The sequence below is a fragment of the Crocodylus porosus genome, unplaced genomic scaffold (genome assembly GCF_001723895.1).
Source record: "Crocodylus porosus isolate Cpor-Errol unplaced genomic scaffold, CroPor_comp1, whole genome shotgun sequence".
Classification (NCBI taxonomy): Eukaryota; Metazoa; Chordata; order Crocodylia; family Crocodylidae; genus Crocodylus; species Crocodylus porosus.
In genome coordinates, this window is record NW_017728917.1 from 18,534,281 (window position 1) to 18,553,183 (window position 18,903).

Genomic DNA, 18,903 nt, shown 5'->3' on the forward strand with positions numbered 1-18,903 from the left:
GCGAGGAGGGGAGTGGGCAAGAGACACAAGCTGTGTCAAGTCTCCTGAATGATTAAGCAGACCCGGTTAGACAAAGACGGGAAAGTGAGGAAGCTTGTACTCTGAAAGGTTCAAAATGGGTCTGATGTTTTGCCCCGGGGCCACTGACTGTGTTCCTGAAATGCTCATCGATCGTGCTCACGGAGCTGATGCCAGATGGAAGATCTCGGCAGCCTCCTGCGAACAACAGAAAAGGTTGGGATTGATGGAGACTTTGTTTCTCATACAAAAAAAAAAGGCTGGCTCTAGGGACAGGCTCCTTCTTCCTGGAAAGAACCCCTGCAGAAAACACGGCCTGGCTGCGCTGCACGGGGAGGGGTGCTGAGCTACTGGACGAGAGACCCCCAACCCCAATCTGAAGGCTGCCACCCTTTGCAGCTCTGCCTGAGTTATTTCATTTCATGCGCTCCCCTTCACCCAGCAACCAGCCTTTTGTGTGCTGAGATGACGAGGCCTCTTCCCCAGCAGGCTCCAGCCTCTGGGAGGGATGGAGGTGCTTCTGCCAGAGAGAGAGAAAATTGCTTTGTTCCCAAAATAGCTGGGAGGGTGAAGTCCCCTCCTCCTCCCCCGCGCGTGCAGCCAGCCCGGCGGGCCGGCCTCCCTCTAGGACCCGGCGGGAGCGAGCCGGGCCGCGGCCGGAATGCAGGCACTGCGCAATGCCCGGGATTCAGCACTCAATATCTTGGAAACGCGGGGAGCCGGGGCGGCGCGCGCTGGGCGGGGGCTGCACTTGGCGCACAGGAGAGAAACTGCAGCTGGAAATTAAGCGAGCCCCTTATTTGGTTGATTTGGGGGCTCCTTTCCCTCCTTCCAGCAACCCCGCTCAGCTTGCTGGCCCCTTCCCCGGGGAGAAGATGCGTGCAGGAGGCTGGTGGAGATTGGGCTGATTTTGTGGGGGCAAGCATCGCGCTGGGCTGCATTGGATGCTCGGGTCAGATGCCCAGGCTGCTGCTTGCCGGCTCCGGGCTGGATCCGTTTGTGCAGTGATCGACCAATTACAATCTGCTTCCCCTCTCCCCAGTCCTCCACCCTAGAGAGCTGGGAAGCAGGGGGTGGAGGGAGGAGGCCGAAGGGGAAAGTTGCGGCTCCGTGGCTGGGGGAGTGTTTGGCAGGGGAGATGCAGGGAGGAGAGGGTGCTGCCGCGGGCAGACGGGGCAGAGCCCTGGGGGCAGTCGGAGGAGCCGGGTGCAAGTGAAGGACCAGGACTCCCAGCACCATGAAGCTGCTGCTGCTGCTATGCCAGGCCCTGGGGATGCTCCTCGCCTGGGGTGAGTCCTTCTGCGCTTTGATTTTAAAGTTATTCGGGGGTAGAGGGGAGGGATTTAAAAAAAAATTAAATTGCCTTTCCATCCAAGGTCTGTCCATGGGAGGTGGCTTGGCAGTACCTGAAACCATTCTTCACAGATCCCGGGGACCAGTCTGGCTCCGGGTATCAGTTAGCATGGACCAAAGGGACTCTTTGGACACTCTGGGGCAAGGATTGGAGAGTCTGGCCCTGCTGTGCTGATCCAGTCCCACAGGCTAAATGGAGCTTCTTCACCACTCAGTGCAAGGGAATAGGTCTCAGGCCACCAGATTGATGCTGGCCCCAGCACCTGGTGACCTCCCGGGGATCTGCTGGATGTTCTCCACCCTCTAATGTTGCTATTTTAACAATTAAATCAATAACTCTCTGGACATGAATGTGAACGGGGATGGGTTCAGATGGAGAATGACCCAGACCCTCCCACTCCCATTTGCTTGGCGGGCACTTCTAGCAGGCAGGTACCTCCCAGAATGGAGACACAGTTGACTATAACACTAAGCATTTCAATTCCACCCCCCAATCCATTTCTCTGTCATCTGCATTATCATGCACTGGCAGCATGCTCTTTACTTCTGTGCAATTTGGAGAGGCTTTAATTGTTGTTTCTGCTCCCTACACCAGCAGGTCTTTTCTTTGGAGGGTTGTAAAATTATACTCGTTGCTTTCCGGATCTAAATTTTTATGACCCCAGCTACGCACATCCCCTTTCCCTTCTTTCGATTTCTGGTAAAGCGGCAGTTTGCCCCTCCATAACAGTTGTAAGAATCTTAACCCATATTATTATTCGCTGGCTGGTTTGGAGGAGGGGGAAATCATTCATCACTTGGCTGTTCACAAGGCTTATTTCTGAGGAGGAAGAATGTGTGTGAAGCTGGTTTAGATGTCTTTGGGCAGGAGAGGCATATGCTACGATAAGTACTTGATGAACCGAAGTAAACAAGGCTGTGTTATTATGGAGATGATGGAAATAGCTCTGAATGTAGCATGCTTTCTGCATGCCATAGTTGAGCTGGGATTTCTGAATGCTATTATTTTCCCCTAGAGAGCTGTAGAGACACTGCTATTTTGTGCTACGCAAAAACCACCTTCTATTTTATTTATAGCTTCTTTTTTTCCCCCAATTTACCAACCACCATTAAGTTACTCAAAAAGGAAGACTGGATGTAAGGCAAACATCTCTGCTTGTTCCGGGGGACCCTGATCTAGAAATTTTGGAGAAGTGGTGGGGATTTCATTAAAGCCACTTTTAAGTGCCAAAATAAATGAACGTATGAGGTTGGTGTTGTTATTTTTATGTAATCTGCTTGGAGGAGTTTTCAAACAAAAGGGAACCCCTGAAAGAATGCTTGAAAAGACCATTCACCTTGTAAAAGGAAACTCATTCGCGCTTAGAGGTAATGATGTGGAATAGGTTGTTACAAGCACAGGGGAATATTTGTCTGGAGTCATTTAGTCATTCCTGGGTTGGAAGGCAGCTTATAGGAAAGGCTACTCTGCTCCTAGATCCATCATTTTACCCTGCTTGTAATGAAGGGCCAGTATCAGAGTGAAAGAGAGAGAGATCTTATACATGCTGGAGGATGCACCTTGGTACCCTAACACCCACCTTCCTGTCATGTCAATCGAAGGTGCAGACTGAAGGGAGGGCAAACTTGCAAGTACTTTGGGGCAGGAACCTTGAATTGTTTGCATATCTGGTGCTTCTTGCAGAGGGTCCGAGGTGCTTCCGCAGTAGTGAAGGCCCATCACTAGGATGTCTCTCTTACTTCAGTAGAAATAATAATGATATAGGTTTTTAAACATGAAGGAGGTGAGGACAGGAGGAAACAAAAAGCCCATTTAGAAGTTAAGTAGCAATGTTTGGGATGGAAATTCTCTCCCCAGTGCCAGAACTTGTGGCCCTTTCCATGGGGAAGGTCCAGCACAAAACTGCTTTAAAACCAAGCAGCAGGAGTTGGAGGAGAGTGCGCCGTAGGGCAGTGGTTGCCAGACAGTAGACCAGGGACCTTTGGCAGTGCACAAGGCTGTTGTGAGAAGTCTACAGCTGCTCCATGGATCATGCTGGACCCTGTGTCCCTTTATGGACTTGTCCATTAAAAGCCTGATGGGAAGATGCGTGGTTATCCATGAGAAATTGTGCAGGCTAGCAGTAGTCTTGTTGGCCGCAAAAAGCTTGAGAACCACTGCTCAAGGGACCCTTCGTATGGGGGGGAAGGTTGGTGGGCACACTACTGCCTTGATAGTGGTTCTGCAGCTCTAACTTTTGAGATTCAATTGTGTGCTGTAAGGCAGAAATGGGATGGTGGGGCCATTAGAGAGCTTTGCCCGCCATCCCCTGACTGTCCACTAGCTGTGCCCATCTAGCGTGTTTACACCCAGCAGCACTAAGCACTAGTTCCTGCCCCTCTCAGATGTGAAAGTCAGGTTTCACGGATGGGATGTAGGCACTCTCCTGACCCTTATTTAAGCTCAGTGGGCATCCCAGAGTGACTATTGGGTGGCAGTGAGGAGCCCTGGCCCAGCAGAGAGGATGTGGCCAGCCTCCTTCTTTTGATACCTCCAGTTAGCAGAGCTGTGATGCGACTGCAGCAAGGAAGGATGCAGCTGTGGGGCCGCAGGTTAGGAGGTGACAGGCGGGGCGTGCAGCCCCTCACTGCTCCTGTTTATGGAGTACTTGTTTGCGACGGCCCGGAAGAAGATTATGTGCACACCTTCCTTGCTTCTCCTAGCCGGGGATCTGACAGGCGTGGCAAAAGGAGAAACAGGAGCCACTCACGAGGCTCTGTGGTGCAGTGGGAAGTCATGAAAACCAAGTGTACTGCTGAAATGACTGTATCTGGGGGTGAGGGGAGATCTAGGTGTTCCCCAATGCCCACTGATGCTGGTTTTCCCACTGGGACCATCTCATAGTCACAGCACTAGCTGTCAGCCCAACCCTTGGAGGCAAGCTCTCCATGCTACATAAAACCAGAGGGGGCTTCCCAGCTGCTCAGCAGGAGTGAGGATGGAGTCAAAATGACCTTCTCCTCCCTGGGTAAGGGGCAGCTTGTTAATAGGACAATGGCCCTGCTACAGCACAGGCTGCAGCGCTGCTGTGGACAGCAGCCTCCCTCTCTCAGGCTGCCAAGCCAGCAGCTTTCACCAAACTTACCTCCTAATTATTATGTTTTTAAGGCTCCATTATTTGCACAGAGGAAAGAGATGAAGTGCACAGGAGGTGCCATTAAGCAATGTCTGGGTGTCACAGGCGCTGGGCTTCATTATGCCAATCTGAGAAGGAGATGCATAGATTGGGAGGAGTGGTTTCTCCTCTGCTGAGATCCTAGGCAGTAACTTTCTACAGTGGCTCTAGGATGGTCTAGACAGGTCGTGCTGCCAGGAGCAGGTGATCCCTTGAGGTCCTGAGGATGATGAGAGTTTTGGTGCCCAGAACACCCTGTGGTCCCTACTTGTGTCCTGACATCCCACTACCATGAGGACAGTAGACAGCAGGCAGTGCCTGCCTAGTGTGAGCTAAATCCCTAGCCCTGCTGGGTTGGTGATGCATAGGGGTTACGACAAGTCTGTGAGTGAACTCGTTATCCAGCAGCCGTTGGAGACTTGGATCCTTATTGAGCTTAGCGATCAGGAATGAAGGCACAGCCTCTGCCGTGAATCCACAAAACCAGCCCAGTCCTGACGTGCAGGCAAGGCTCAGATCTGGAGTAGTTGGGATGCTGCACGTTAAGACTGAGAAGCTTTGGGGAACAGAGCAAGGCTACAGGATAGGATTGAGATGCTTTGGCAAATCAGTGGTATGGGACCTCAGCGGGCACTGACGGTTGTGTTTAAGGCATGGGGGTGTGAGTGGATCAGAGCTGAGGGCTGTGGCCGGGTGTGGCAGCATGCCCCTTGCTTTGCATGGTTTGTGGCTTTGGGACATTCTTTAAGCCCTTCGCGTCCATGAGCAGAAAGATTATGAGGTTAAGAAAAGAATTAAACCCCAGCCTCTTTCCCTGCTGTGTCTCGCTGGCTGTATGTAGCCATGTGAATGCCAGGCTCCATTAGATACATTTTTCCCCTCCGCCTGTCTGCTTAGACGATGCCTTGTTAGTACTGTATACACGAACCCGAGCCTGGAGAGCATAAATCAGGATGGCTGAAAATTCCCTGCAGTCAATTTTTCCTTTGCCTCTTCAGTACCATAAGGAAATGTTCATTTAATTATAGACATCAGGGGTTGAAATAACTACATTAAGCCCTTGAGGGGAAGCTGCAGGCGACAGGCTGCATATCAGAGCACGGACAAGTTTTCCCTCTGCTTAAATCGGGAAGCTGCTCCCGCATATTTTGAGTAAATTAGCAACTGGGAACCACAAAGCCGGCCAGACCCAGGAGCAGGGAGGAGGTGCCCAGAGTCCAGCCGCCAGCAACTGTTTGAATTTGCTTCCAGGCCTCGTTGGTTAGTTCCCCACGTAATCCCCAAAGAACGGAGGCAGGCACCAGTGCAGCCGGCACAGTCGTGGTGGAGGCGCAGCAAACGCACGTGCTGGCTTGTGTCTGGGGCCAGGCATGCTGGCAAGGCATTACACTCTGCCAGAGCTAGGATCAGCCCCACCTGCTTAACCCTGAAGATCATTAGCAGGATTTGGACTGGGTTTCCTTGCTAAGGCAGGCGGGGGTTGCTCTTTTGGTTCTGAGAGCCAGTTTAGGGAACTTTCTGTACGTGACAAGTGCCACTGAGCCTGCCTAGCTCATTACCGTACCGTTTTCCTCTGCGATGTATCGCAGCACTGTTAAGTCCTGTCCGTAAGTGGTTCCCCCCCCCCACAGTATGTTGAACCTTTAAATGTGTCCAAGTCTTTTAGCCCACCTAAGAAATATGACTAGGTTGTGACTGTCTCTTGGCTGGAGACTGATTTGCAGTTGTCTCCTTTTGTAAATGTTGGTCAAGGTCAAAGGTCCTTTTAGGTCTGGCTTGTGCAGTTAAAGCCTACCAGTTTCTGTGGCCAGTGGCATACAAAATCCTGCCTCCAGAGCTGTAGGGAGGTACCTTAACCGCTCTGCTAGCCTGTCCCACATAAATATTAGTGCAGATGCCCAAAACCAGAGCAACATTTAGTGGAGAGTGGTCCTAAAAGGCCCTGTCTGCGGAGGGACTGGAATGGAGGTAGCCATTGTGGGACTGTGGGCAAATCAGTTTAAATGGCACGTGGCTGAGCTGTGCTGACTGGTCTCCAGCACATTTTGGCTGTCGTGTCTTTGTGTGGCGTGTCGGGAAGCTCTGGCTCCACCATCGTTGTGTGGTGTGGAGAGGAGGCGATAATGTGCTGCTTTTTGGTTTCTCTGGAAACTTCAGATGTCTCAAAATGTGGCACAGTGAACAGAAAGAGCAGGAAAGAGAGGCAAGAGGGGGGAGAGAGCTTTTTTCCAGGTGAGCGCTGAAGCAGTCCTGCGGCAGAAGGACGTGTGAGCCTTTTCCAGACGGGGAAGGACCGAGGGGAAGCCTTCAGGGCAGATGGCTTGAGGGCTGCTACTAAGGGAAAGGAAAGAACATGGAGGGGAGGAGGGAGTTTCCTAGAAACGGAGCAGATCCTTCTGCCCAGGACTGAAGGGATCGGGGTGAGTGTGGGGAGGGGACAAGCTGGGTTTGAGGGTGAAGGGGATGGGCTGACTATTCTGTATGTGTGAGGAGGCGCCAAGGGCATGAATGGCCTTGTTAGTACTGGGATCCTTTTTGCTGGCCGCCTGCTGCGTTCTTGACCTTTTCTGATCGGGCCAGCGCTGATTCTTCAGAGGTGCTGTTCAGTACACAGGAGGCTGAGGTTTGTAAAGGGCTGGAGGTGCTCAGCCTCATGGATGATCAGGCCCAAGTGCACGCGAGGTTCTCTGCTGGGGCTCTGATGTGCAAAGGGGAGGCACCTTCCAGCAGTGCCTGAGCATGGAGCACGCATGCACCTGGGTCCTGTCCTGCCCCCTCCTCTCAAACCCCAGTGGAACAACTCTTTGCTGTGCATTGCTTGGCTCAGTGCTGTGCGACACCCTCCCAGCACGCACCCATGCCCTCCCAGCACTGCAAGCCTACTTCAGCATAGCCGAGCTCCAGGGAAGAGAAGGAGCAGAGTGGTACAGATTTACCATTTCCCATGTGTAGCTTCCCTGAACAGATCTAACCCAAGGCCCTGTGTATCCACATCTTGTCCAGTCTTCTCCAGGCAGTGCAGAAACCCTGGCTGCTGTACATCACCGGGTATTAACCTAACAGGTGTCCTTGACACCCCCACGTCCCCTACATGCACATCCCTGGGATCTCCTGCTGGCCCAGAAAATATCCTCTGTCCCAGCAGTGTTGGTTACAAAAAGACCCTTGTCATTCCTCAGCCTGGGCCAGAAGAAGGCTGACTGCCTGGCTGTGTTTTCTGAAGCGACCCGCTTTGCCAAGCATCCTGTTCCTGTGCTCAAAATGTTCCACTCCTCTATGAGACATACCGGCAAGGTGGGAGGGGACATGATAGAAAGGGGGAGCTTGCCTCTTAGAGGGAAGGACTAGAGGCAAAGGGTCTGTAACACTGAGCAGGTGTCAGAGTAACTCTGCCTGGGATGTGCACCTCATGGGCAGGCATTTCTGTGGTGGGACTGATGAGACATCAGAGAGAAGCATTTGAGAGCAATCCCTCAGCTGAGGAATGTCAGATTCTCCTCTTCTTCCTGCACCATCTGTGGTGGGGGATCTTTTTTCTAGACCTGTTTCATTCTGCTTTGAGAACAGAGATAATAGTGGAGCGGGGACAATAGCCGCTTGTCATCGTCCTGGTTGTAGGATTAATGCAGGATCTGTTTTTCTCCTTTGCTTTCCTTGGTGCCCTGACCCCAGGCCCCTTTCCTTTCTGCCTTGTTCCTCAAGACTGCCGGGTGTTTTTGGAGCCAGGGGGAGGGGGTTACTCCTGGTAGATGCCTCCCTCAGCCAGCCATTGTGCCCTCATCCTAACTGATTATCACTATGTGACCCTTCCCTGACCCAGCTACCCAAGGAAATAATGTTGGCTGGACAAACCCCTGGACCACAACTGGAGTAAGCTCAAAATGGAAGCTGGATGGTAACAGGATGGCACGGGACATTTGGGCTGGAGGGCTTGTTTTACCAGCTCCCTTGACTGGGTCTTGGTTGCCCTCTTGCTTGCAAGGGACAACATGGGGGACTTTAATAGCCACTGATGCTTACTTTGAGTCCAGTTGAGTCATTGCACAGGCTTTGCCAGTCAGAGGGGAAGAGGTTGAAAGGGGGTTCCCTGCTTCTGTGGAAAGGGGAGGCCTCACGAGGGGAAAAAACTAGGCACTAGTGTTGGTTCAGCAGGGGCAGGGGCACTCTTCCCCTTCAGTTGGTGCTGATCCTGCTTCTTGGCAATGTGGGAGGAGGCATCTATGTATCAGGTCGGAGGTATGTCACACTGAGGTGTTCTCTGAGAGCACAGGTGCTCTCCTTATGATCATAGCCAGTTTCCAAGTTAGGTAGTTGCATTCTTCCTCCCCAAAATCCCTCCCATAATTTCACCTGGATGTACAAGGGTCTCATTTCTTCTTCTAGTTCCTGTCCTAGCTGAATCCTGAGTGCATTTCAGTCTGCCACGTTACACCCCAGAGATGGTCACACTACAGCAGTGGATGAAATGATCCTTGGTGGACTGCTTTGTAAAGTGCTTTGGAATGAATCCCTTGCAGTGGTGCCAGATGCATGGACTTCTTATTCTGGGTGTTGCAGTGCTCTTCTTGCCAGCTGGCTCAGTCCATGTCCTACGCCACCAGAGTTCATGCCCAAGGGAATCGCTCCCTCTACCAGCTGAAACCTGCTCCCGCTCCGGGAGACTGAGCACTGAGTCATGCCAAGAGCTCTGGGGGGCAGTGACTCGAACTGGCAGATTCCCCTCATGTCAGTCCTCCCGACTGCCTTATTCTGTGGTCCTGGAAAGTCAGCACTGCACTTTGTGGGTCATAGCCCCGTCTCCCTCTATACAGTCACTTGGAGAAGGGACTTTAAATAGATTGGAGACAATTAATGTCACCTTTCCTGGTGCCTCTGAATCAGGGGCAGGTTGAAGGGCTCAAGAGCTTGCATCCCGCTCGCTGACTTAGCCTGATGATTTAGCTAGCTCTCGGCCATCTCATCTGTTCCCCGCCTTCCTCATCCAGCAGTTTCCTCTCCTAACTCCTCTTGCCTTGTCTTCCTCCTTCCCTATCTTCTTTCTCTGCTTCTTCCCCTGCTTCCTCCCCCTCAGCTTTTCTCCTGTGCCTGGAGGAGGGAAGGAGGGGTGCGTGTGTGTGTGTGTGTGCGCGCGCGTGTGTGTGTGTGTGTAATGTGTGGAGGGAGGGGGCATTTTGCCCCATGGTGCTCCAGTTTTTTCCTGATGAGCTGGCCGTACTCTTCAGCCCTCAGGGATTTGATTTCTTCAGGTTCCCCAGACGTGCTCCAAAAATAGAAACCAGACACAAATGTCCCATTGAAGCAGCTGGCGAGTCCTGGCGCAGCTTCCTATATTCTGCCTTTTACAGCTGGGGGGTTGGTTTATTTGCTCAAATATCTTCTTCTGTCAGGTGATCTGTATTTACTGTACTGTGGCAGAAGAAGGACAGCAAGCAGAGTCCTTTGATTTCCAACCTCCACCCCACTTCCCTTCTCAAAAAGAGTCCACTTGAAGAAGCAGCCCTGGGGGCGAGAGGTGCAGCTGCCTGCGCTCACTGTGTGGTAGTGCCAGGGACTGCCCAGGACTCGGGGCAGTGGAGAACGAGGCGGTGTGCGAGTGGCAGAGCTGGCACTAGAGCCCAGAGGCCCCGATTCTCTTTCCTAACTGCTGTGCAGCATGGCTACTGAAGGGACCTCCCTGCTGTGGGTCTGGGGTTTGCATCCTTTTGCCTTTCCAGGAGGATAAAGCTGCCACTTGATAGCCTCTCACCTGAAGTCGCACAAAATCTCCATCCCATGGACCTTTTTCATTAGCAAGTCCCTTTTTCATGCGAGACATCATAATTCTGCCTCGTGCTGAGGCTGGCAGAGCATCCCAGGGAACAAGATCCTTGGGGTTTTAAGTGGGGTAGCCGGTTCAGTGTTCAGCAAGGGTAAACACATTGCCTAGAACTGAGCCCCTGCCTCTCCTGGCTCCTCTTCGTCCTCTTCCCACACCTTTTGTACTCAGATCACTCACTCCACTTCATACACTGCTCTGTGCTTGACCTTTCACAGCATCCGATGAAGTGGACTCGAGTTCATGAAATCTTGTGCTCTCCATATATATCTTATTTAGTTAGGTAAGGTGTATATCTACCCTGCCTTCTGCCTGACTTCAGACTAACTTCAGACTATTGAGGTTAAGCCAGTAGTCTGTGGCAGAGCTGAGAATTGTGTCCTGATTGAATGAATCTCAGCCTAGTACTTTGCTCCCTCTTCCTAAGTCCTGATAAGGCCAATGTTGCTACAGATGCACCATTTGTTAGCGAGAAGCTGGTGCAGTACAAGAGGGCAACTTTTTAATGAGGCACTTTTTAATGAGGTCCCACCAAAATGGGTGCTATGTCTTTGGAGTGCGATGGCTAACTAACTACCGCTCATTAGCTCTACTACCACCCAAGATCATTAAGTGTTGGGTGGCCAGCTCTGGACTGTGTAGGACAACCCTAGGATGTGACAGTTAGAAACGGGTCTGGGTTACACTGGGACAGAATTGGTAGCAAGGGCATTGATCCTTACTTTGACTGTCCTTGATAGCTGCTAATGCCCCTTCCAGAAAGGGTCATGCCTGACCTGGTGCCAGATCTATCTGGGGAAGGGCCTGGGTTCCTACCCTGTCCAACATGAGTGTGCCCACCTTTTGCTTTCTTGAGGAGCAGGGGCCTGGAAACTTGGCATCATGACGTGGGGTCCCAAGACTGGAAAAAATGAGGACAATTATTTCTAATGGCTGTAACCACCTAGTAGGGAAGGACTAAGAGACTGTCTGTTTCCATGTTTAAAGTGACTTCTCTTCCGTGGCAAAAGGAAAGGTGGAGGGATAGAAACCCGGCACTCCAAAGACATAGCCATTTTGGTGGGACCCCGTTAAAAAGTGCCTCATTAAAAAGTTGCCCTCTTGTACTGCACCAGCTTCTTGCTGTGTCTGTAGCAACATTGGCCTTACCAGGACTTAGGAAGAGGAAGCAAAGCAAAGTAGAAGTGAAGCACTAGGCTGAGATTCCCTCAATCAGGGCACAATTCTCAGCTCTGCCACAGACTAGTGGCTTGACCTCAAGCTCATTGCTGATTTCCTCTGTGCCTGTTACCACTTCTGGGTAACTGGAAAGATAATGCTCCCATTCCCCCACCCTTTGGCTGCCTTGTCCGTATAAGAAATTTAGAAAATGAATATTTATCTGCCCCTGGCTGCCTGTCATGTGGCCCCCAATGGCTTGCCAAAACTCAGTAAGCGGCTCTCCGCCCAAAGTAATTACCTGCCCCTGGTGTAGATGGTGAGCCCTTCAGGGCAGGAGCTGCATGTTGGTTTAGGGCTTGGTGCAATGTGGCAGGACCCTCCTTCACAAGTCCTGCATCAGTGGCAGTTCTTGCCTGAAGACAGAGAAGTCTCTGCCGTGGCTGGGTCACTTTAAACTCTCTTACTTAGGGCAAGGGGAGCGCAGAAGCAGGGATGGAGCCGCACATTGTGGAGTCCTGACCCATCAGGATCTGCGCTGCATCCAGGCTCCTCTGTGTCATCCCCAGTGACTGACTCAGCCATGTGCAATCAGCACACGGTGAGCTTGGCCGTCCCTGGGGAAGCCCAGGGATGTGTCTCGGTTGGCTGCATTCTGCTGCAGTATCTCCCCTTCCCATGAGGCTTGGCTGCTGTCAAAGTTTCTTTTCACATATCTGCACTGGGATGAGCTGATCTTGTCTCCGACCAACAGAGCAAAATTGGCATTGAGCAGTCCTGTGGGGCTGGGATGGGGGAAGTCAAATGTTTCTTAAAATGGGCAAAATACAGGAATGGGCCAAAATAGGCATGAACCTTGAGAAATGTAGCTCTTTCTTTCCAAGTTTCCCAGAACATATTTAGCAGCCGGAGACAGTGGCCTCTGTCTTGTAGTCTGATGGTGGGGCGGGGGGGAGGGAGAACAGGTGACTCCTGGCTTCTGTTACTTGCTCTGTATGAAGTCAGACAAGTTTCCAGTGTTTCTGGGAGCTCCTTGAATCAAAGTAAGGAGACTCCTTATTCTGAGCTGTATTGATCACCCCTGTACTATACATGTATTTTCAAAACACTGGCTAAAGGCCCCACATCCTGACCCCAGATGCACTGGGCTCAGAAGATGGTTTCTTGGAAAAGGACCAGTGTCATCTTGGTTGTTCTAGAGGCAATTCTCCATCAGTGGTGCTTAACCCCTTCCTGGGGCTCTTTTTGAGGATGAAATAATCAGTTGTATGTACAGTGCTTAGAACAAGAACATCACAATAGATGGGTTGTGTATTATACTTAAGAGAGCAAAAGAAAAGGTGACAGGAGCCAGTAGTGGGGTTTGTTCTTTTAACCTAAATCCAAGAGCTCCTTGGTCCCTACTCAGTACGTCCTACAAACACTTAATCTCTACTCTTATAGTGAATGTCAAACAGCTGTCCAGTCCCCAGGCATTTCAAAGCAGAGCACCATCAATCCTGTTAATGGGGGAAAAAAGTCCTCAATTCCCATTCCACCTGGGAAGGCCTGTCCCTTTTTAGAGAAATGTAGGTCTGGAAGAGCTGTGCAAAGCTTATGTGGGTGTGTTGAATTGTATGTGCAACTTGCCCTAGGAGCCACGTAATCAAACTGGATAAAAAAACCGCTGATTTAAAACAAATTAAAGATTTTCATTAAAAACATTTTTCTCTGTAAAAAAAGAAAAAAAAATGTACATTTGAAACCATGTTGACCTCTACTGAGGCCTGGCTTGCTAACAGCTTCAAGAATCATTCAGATCAAATTAAAAACTGTATTCAAACCTTACATGTTAGCTGGCAAAGCTTTAAAAAAAGGCAGGCTGCAGAACTGGTAGACGTCACTGGCTAAACACACACATCCCAAGTTTGTAGACGCGCTAAAACAGCTTCTAACAGCCATAGCCTCTTGAGTTATCGAGTCCAGTCCCCTGCAATCACGTCACACAAAGCTATCCGTAAATGTACTAATCTTAAAAACAAGTTAGGCACTTGTCCTCTGGTAATCCTGTTGGAAGGTTGTTCCAGAACTTTACTGCTATGATGATTAGAAACCTGTAATTTCTAGCCTAAATTTATTCCGAGATAATTTATACCCCTATTCTTCTGTCAACATTTTATTTTTAGCTCTGCTCCCTCTCTGTTCTTTACTCCCCTTTTGTATTTATAGACAATCTTCTCCCCTCTCTGCCTTCATTTTATTAGCCTAAACAAGCAAAGCTCTTTTGTCATTTCATAATATGGGTTCTCCATTCCCATGATCACCTTTGTAACCCTTCTCTGAATCCATTCCAGTTTGAATTAATCTTTTTTGATCGTGGATGATTACAACTATGAGCATGCCATCTGAGGTCTGTCCAAGGCCTTGAAATACCTCATCAGATGCATCCAAGGGTTGTATTTGCCTTATTCACAGCTGCAGCACATTGGCGTCTGATAGTCCTTCTCTAATTGACTAATGCTTCCAGGCCTTTCTCCACCTCTGCCCATTCCAACTGATAAGTTTCCATCTTACATAGCAGATATGCTTGTTATTAGTTCCCAAGTGCACAACTCTGTACTTTGTAGTATTAAATTTAATCCTGTTTCTATTACTCTGGTTCTGAAGGTCACCCAGTTCTTCCTGATCCTCCTCTTTATTGACAATGCCTCCCAATTTTGTGTGATCAGCACATTTCAGTACCACACTGGTATTTTTTTAGATCACTAATGAAAATATTAAATAAGACTAGTTCCATGGGTACTCTTGAAGAGATCCATTAGTAAATTCTTTCCAGTACAGCATGTAGTTGTTGCCCCTAAATCCAGTTCCTAATAAAAGTGACATGGAAAAGGATGAGATCTTCTAGTTCTAAAATGCTGAAGATGGCAGTGCTCAGGAACTATCAGTCCAATTCACTAACTATAGATAATACATATTTTGTTTAATAAATCAGGTAGCTTTAAATGCAAAATATATTTTGATAAACTTACATTTCATGTATCCAGCAGGCTTGAAGGAGTTATATTTAGCTCATAAAAAAATGAAAATGAAAAAGCTGTTTTTGTGCATGTTAGTTCAATTTCAGTGTACCTCCAAGTGCTGTTTGACACCAGTCACAATTTAAAAAATCATCATCTTTACCTAATAAATTCACCATTTTTAACATAAAACCCATGAACCTTAAGCATATAATTGCTTAAATCAATGTGTATAGATTATAGTATATCTTTCTGGTTAACCAAAAGTACAAATTAAGTGTAAAGCTTATATTTAGTTACAGGTAACATGTTTTAATAGTTACCAACTAATGAGAAAACAGGTTTTCTTTAGGACTATAATATAAATTCACGTGCAAAACAAGTTTAATTTGCTTTGATTTGCTTGCTGATGTAAAGTGTGATTAAAATTGTTGATTTAAATCACTTTGATTTAAATCAATCCATCTTTATTTATAATACAGTTTAGATCTAGAGTTCTAAGCTAAAATGCTAGCTCCATTTAAATTAATGAAAAAAGTTCAGTGGAATTTTAAAATTCCATCTTCTATCCCTAAAAGGTATTCAAGAAGATGGATTTTGCAGTAAATGTCAGCTTGCAGGACAGAATAGCCCATTCTTTATTTAGTGGTTGACAGCATGCTACATACCCTACTGATGAATGAAAGAGCTGTGCTCTCTGCCCCAAAGAGCTCACAATTTATTGGTGGTTGGGTTGTAGCACAACAGGCTACAAGCAATTGCCATGGTGAGAGGTGGGCTGAGCATTACAAAACGCAGAATTGCTGTGTCTTTTTCCTGAAGGGAAGCCACACACCAATGCATGTGTGAATTTTCTCATACATGCACACAGAAAAAAATAATAATCTCTGTCTCTCCCAACCCACTACATCATACAACATTACAGCCTAATCAGAAGACTGCATGAAGTCCCTTCAGAATTTTAAGGGAATTATTAAAGGTGCCAGGACTGCAGGTTTACATTTGAATTGGGATTTTTGTGCCTAATAAAGGACAGGTAGCAGCTTACTTTTTGGTCAGGTCCAGGTTGTGCAATCAGTGAATGTGCAGTACTGTCACTGCTTTTGAGTCAGGATGGGTTAATGGTCTAAGTCCCAAGTTGGCTACGTCTGGAACCATTGATCCCACTCCCAGCGAGATCAACTCAGCCCTTCATCCTACAGATACAGGAGCCAAGTATATGTAGTTCATTGTGCAAGAGGCTTTGGAAAATCCAGTACACCGAGCTCCAATGTACATAACATAGACAAAGGCACCTTCACCTAGTAGCAAGAGCCTGGGTTTTGCTTTGAGACCTTTGGATAAAATGTTCCCTTCCCATTCTTGACAGTTGTGGAACCATTTCCCCTGGAGCAGTTGAACTTCAGAGGGCCTGGGAAGCCCTTTAAAATGGAAGATGCTATGGTCTGGTATAGGTGTTAGCTGGAGAACAGATAGCACTGAGGGAACAACCTAATTAGTTATTTCCAATCAGTCTAGTTCTTGGACAATGCCACATGCTACACTTAAGGCCTTCATTAGCCTCTCTTCAAATCCACTGTCTCAAGGAAAACGGAGTTGTACTTTTTTATCCCTCCTTTTCTGCTTATTTGTTATTCAGTGTGACTTTAAGTTAAAAAGGAACACAATGGCTCCTAGCATGCCAGGTTCCTAATGAGCTAAGAGCGTTGAGTGTGTCTATTGAAAACAGCAGCTGTATCCTCAGGCACCTTGTGTCTGATAACCCGAGAGGAGCTCAATCCTCAGCCGGCACAAATCAGTACCACCCCGTGGAAAGTCATGCAGTGGCTAGGGGTATGCTGCTGTAGCTGCACAGCGTCTGGTAGAGCAACCCCTGTTGACATCAGCCAAGTCTGGAATTAAACATGTTTCTACTTAAGGGGTTTTTTTTGTATATGGTGATTTTACTTTGTAGGTAATAGCACCCTCAGCTGCCGAGATTACATGGATGTTCTGGGTTGGAAGGAGGCAAGCCACAGGCCTGTTGGTCAGACAGGGGTCCTGTTGTTGCAGGGGGGTAATGGGACTTGTATGTAGCTGAGAGCTCAAGTAACTCTTTTGGTCAGTTCTTGCAATTTGCTTCTCCCTCTCCTATTCTGACATGGGTCTCCTGTCATTGCAGGGACCTTGTGTATCTGCCTTGTTTCATCAGAGGAGTCCGCCTCTGAGGGTCTCACCTCAACATCCCTGGTGGAGTTTGCAATGATGTCCCATTTGGAGCCTCTGGATTCCAATGAGCAAACCAGCCCGGAGACTGTGGAGCCTGAGCTGGTCCCCAGCGCCCTGCATGCCTCCCCGGGATCAGGCTTTGCCAGTGAAGAGAACGAAGAGTCCAAGATCTTGCAGCCCCCCCAGTACTTCTGGGAAGATGGGGGAGAGCTCAATGATTCCAGCTTGGACCTGGGACCAGCCACAGGTAGGTTATTGTTATCTTTTCTTCCTTCCTTGGGGAAAGGGATGGGGAATCTCTGCTCTCCTGTGACACAACTCCTGCTGAGAAGAGCTGAGATTAACGGTTAACTCTCTTTCCTCACCTTGGCACCTGAAGTGTCCCCAGTGAACCCTGAGAGCAGAGCTTTAAAAACCCAACTACTGTTAAGTTGTCTTATTCCTGAGCTAATTAGGAAGTTCCATGAGCCAAGGAAAGGATCACCTTCATCTCTTTCTCATTCACCTTGCCCTTCTTTTCTCTTATTATTCCTCTCTTCCCACCCCCCTTCTTCCTTTTTCCTTCCTTTCTGATATAAACTGAGTAAGCAAGAACTGGAGGTCTTGGCAAAAGTCTTAAGGATCCAGGTAGGCCTAGATTTGAAGTCTGCCAGTTGGACTCCAAAGGGCAAACTCTGAGTTCCTTAACCCTTGATTTCCGTGGAAACGCGTTCTGTGTAAAGACAGCAGGATCTGGCTGCCCCGTCCATTCAGCTGACATAGCCAACTTCATTGTGGTCAGCCTAGTAGGGAATATGGGATAAAATGCAAGAGGTCTCTCATTGCAGGTGGATGCCCTGTCCACACCTTACTTCCTTTAGAGATTTTCAGGCATGGGTATTGCTGCCCCTTCTTTCCCTCCCAGACTATCCATCATGCTCAGACATGCTGCATCTGAATTGAGTTTTCTCTCTGTTGATTTTACAGCATCAGTGTATAACTCTCTTGCCTCTGTTTGTCTATGTAAATATGGCTCTGCTATAGTCCTCTCTTGCATTGCCTTCCTGAGATCCAGCAGATGACTTTGTTTTTAAGGTGCCCTCTGGGAAAGGGGTGGGATGGGATGGGTTGGGAGGAGTGTTTGTAGCCTTCCTTTCATTTGTGAGCTTACCTGGCACAATCCTGCTCTACATTCCAGGCTGATACAGGGAGACTGGTTTCAACTCCACCCCATCTCCCCCTCTACCACATCAATATCTCTATTTCTTTCTCAGCAGGTCTGATTGAGGTCTGGAATCTGAAAGCAGAAATCTTTCCAATCTTATCTTCATGCTGGTTCCTCTGACCTTAAAAAGGCCTGTGCTCCTACTGGGCTGACAGCTGAGCCAGCAGTAGCTGCTAATTTACACTGTGCTGCAATACTCTCACATGCAGTCCCTGTTTTACAGTCTAGAAGAGTGTGTTGAAGCATCTTCAGGCAAGGGCCTCATTATTTTAGGACTTCAAAGCACCATGCTCATGAAGTGCCATACACACATCCTAGTCATAGTCACGGACTTCCTTTTCTACGTCATAAGTTGTACGTGCATGCACCCTTGATGCACACATTGCACAGACCCTTCCCACATGCTTGTGTTCAAGGTGAGAGACCCAGATATTTATGCTCTCACAAGCTTTCACCTTTTGTGTATACATAGGCTCATCCCAGTACATTGTTGTCATGCTTGAAAACATTTTCCCACGTGTTCTAAGCACACCATCACCAGTTCATGCCCCCTCAAAACAATACATGCATACCTGTATTCAAAGAATCTCATATATTTACACATTAACAGCAGTGCACAGAGAACCAAAAGCAACCTTATCACATGTACACACATGTACCCAGCTCTTGACACTTTTAAGAACAGCTCACATATTCCCCCTCTTGTACATACGTACGCGCATGCTCATGTACTCTCAGACTGCTTCTCTCCCTCTTTCTCTTGTCCTTTACCCACACCCATCCTTATCAGCTCACCACAGTAGGGCCACTGCTGTCACTGGGAGCGTGCCCTTTGATAGCGTTACAGAACCTCACTTAATACAACTCCTTGAATTATTTAATGGCTTGGGAGCTCATTTCTATTTAAAATGCCATTAGAAACCAAGAGTGTGTCCTTTTACCAAAAAACAAAAACAAAAAGAGGATACAGTAATAGTATTCTGGAATTGGGCA

General features: G+C 48.6%; 1 protein-coding gene across 2 annotated transcripts in view; it reads left to right on the plus strand.

Moving 5' to 3' along the window:
* Nucleotides 1-616: 616 nt before the first annotated feature.
* The window catches only part of PODXL2 (podocalyxin like 2), a 44,295-nt gene continuing 26,008 nt past the window's right edge, over nucleotides 617-18,903 (plus strand). For both annotated transcript variants that reach the window (XM_019536834.1, XM_019536835.1), the window contains exons 1-2: nucleotides 617-1,307; nucleotides 16,660-16,953. In XM_019536834.1, the coding sequence (XP_019392379.1) occupies nucleotides 1,256-1,307; nucleotides 16,660-16,953 (346 nt within the window). In that variant the 5' untranslated portion in view covers nucleotides 617-1,255. The remainder of the gene's footprint in view (nucleotides 1,308-16,659; nucleotides 16,954-18,903) is intronic.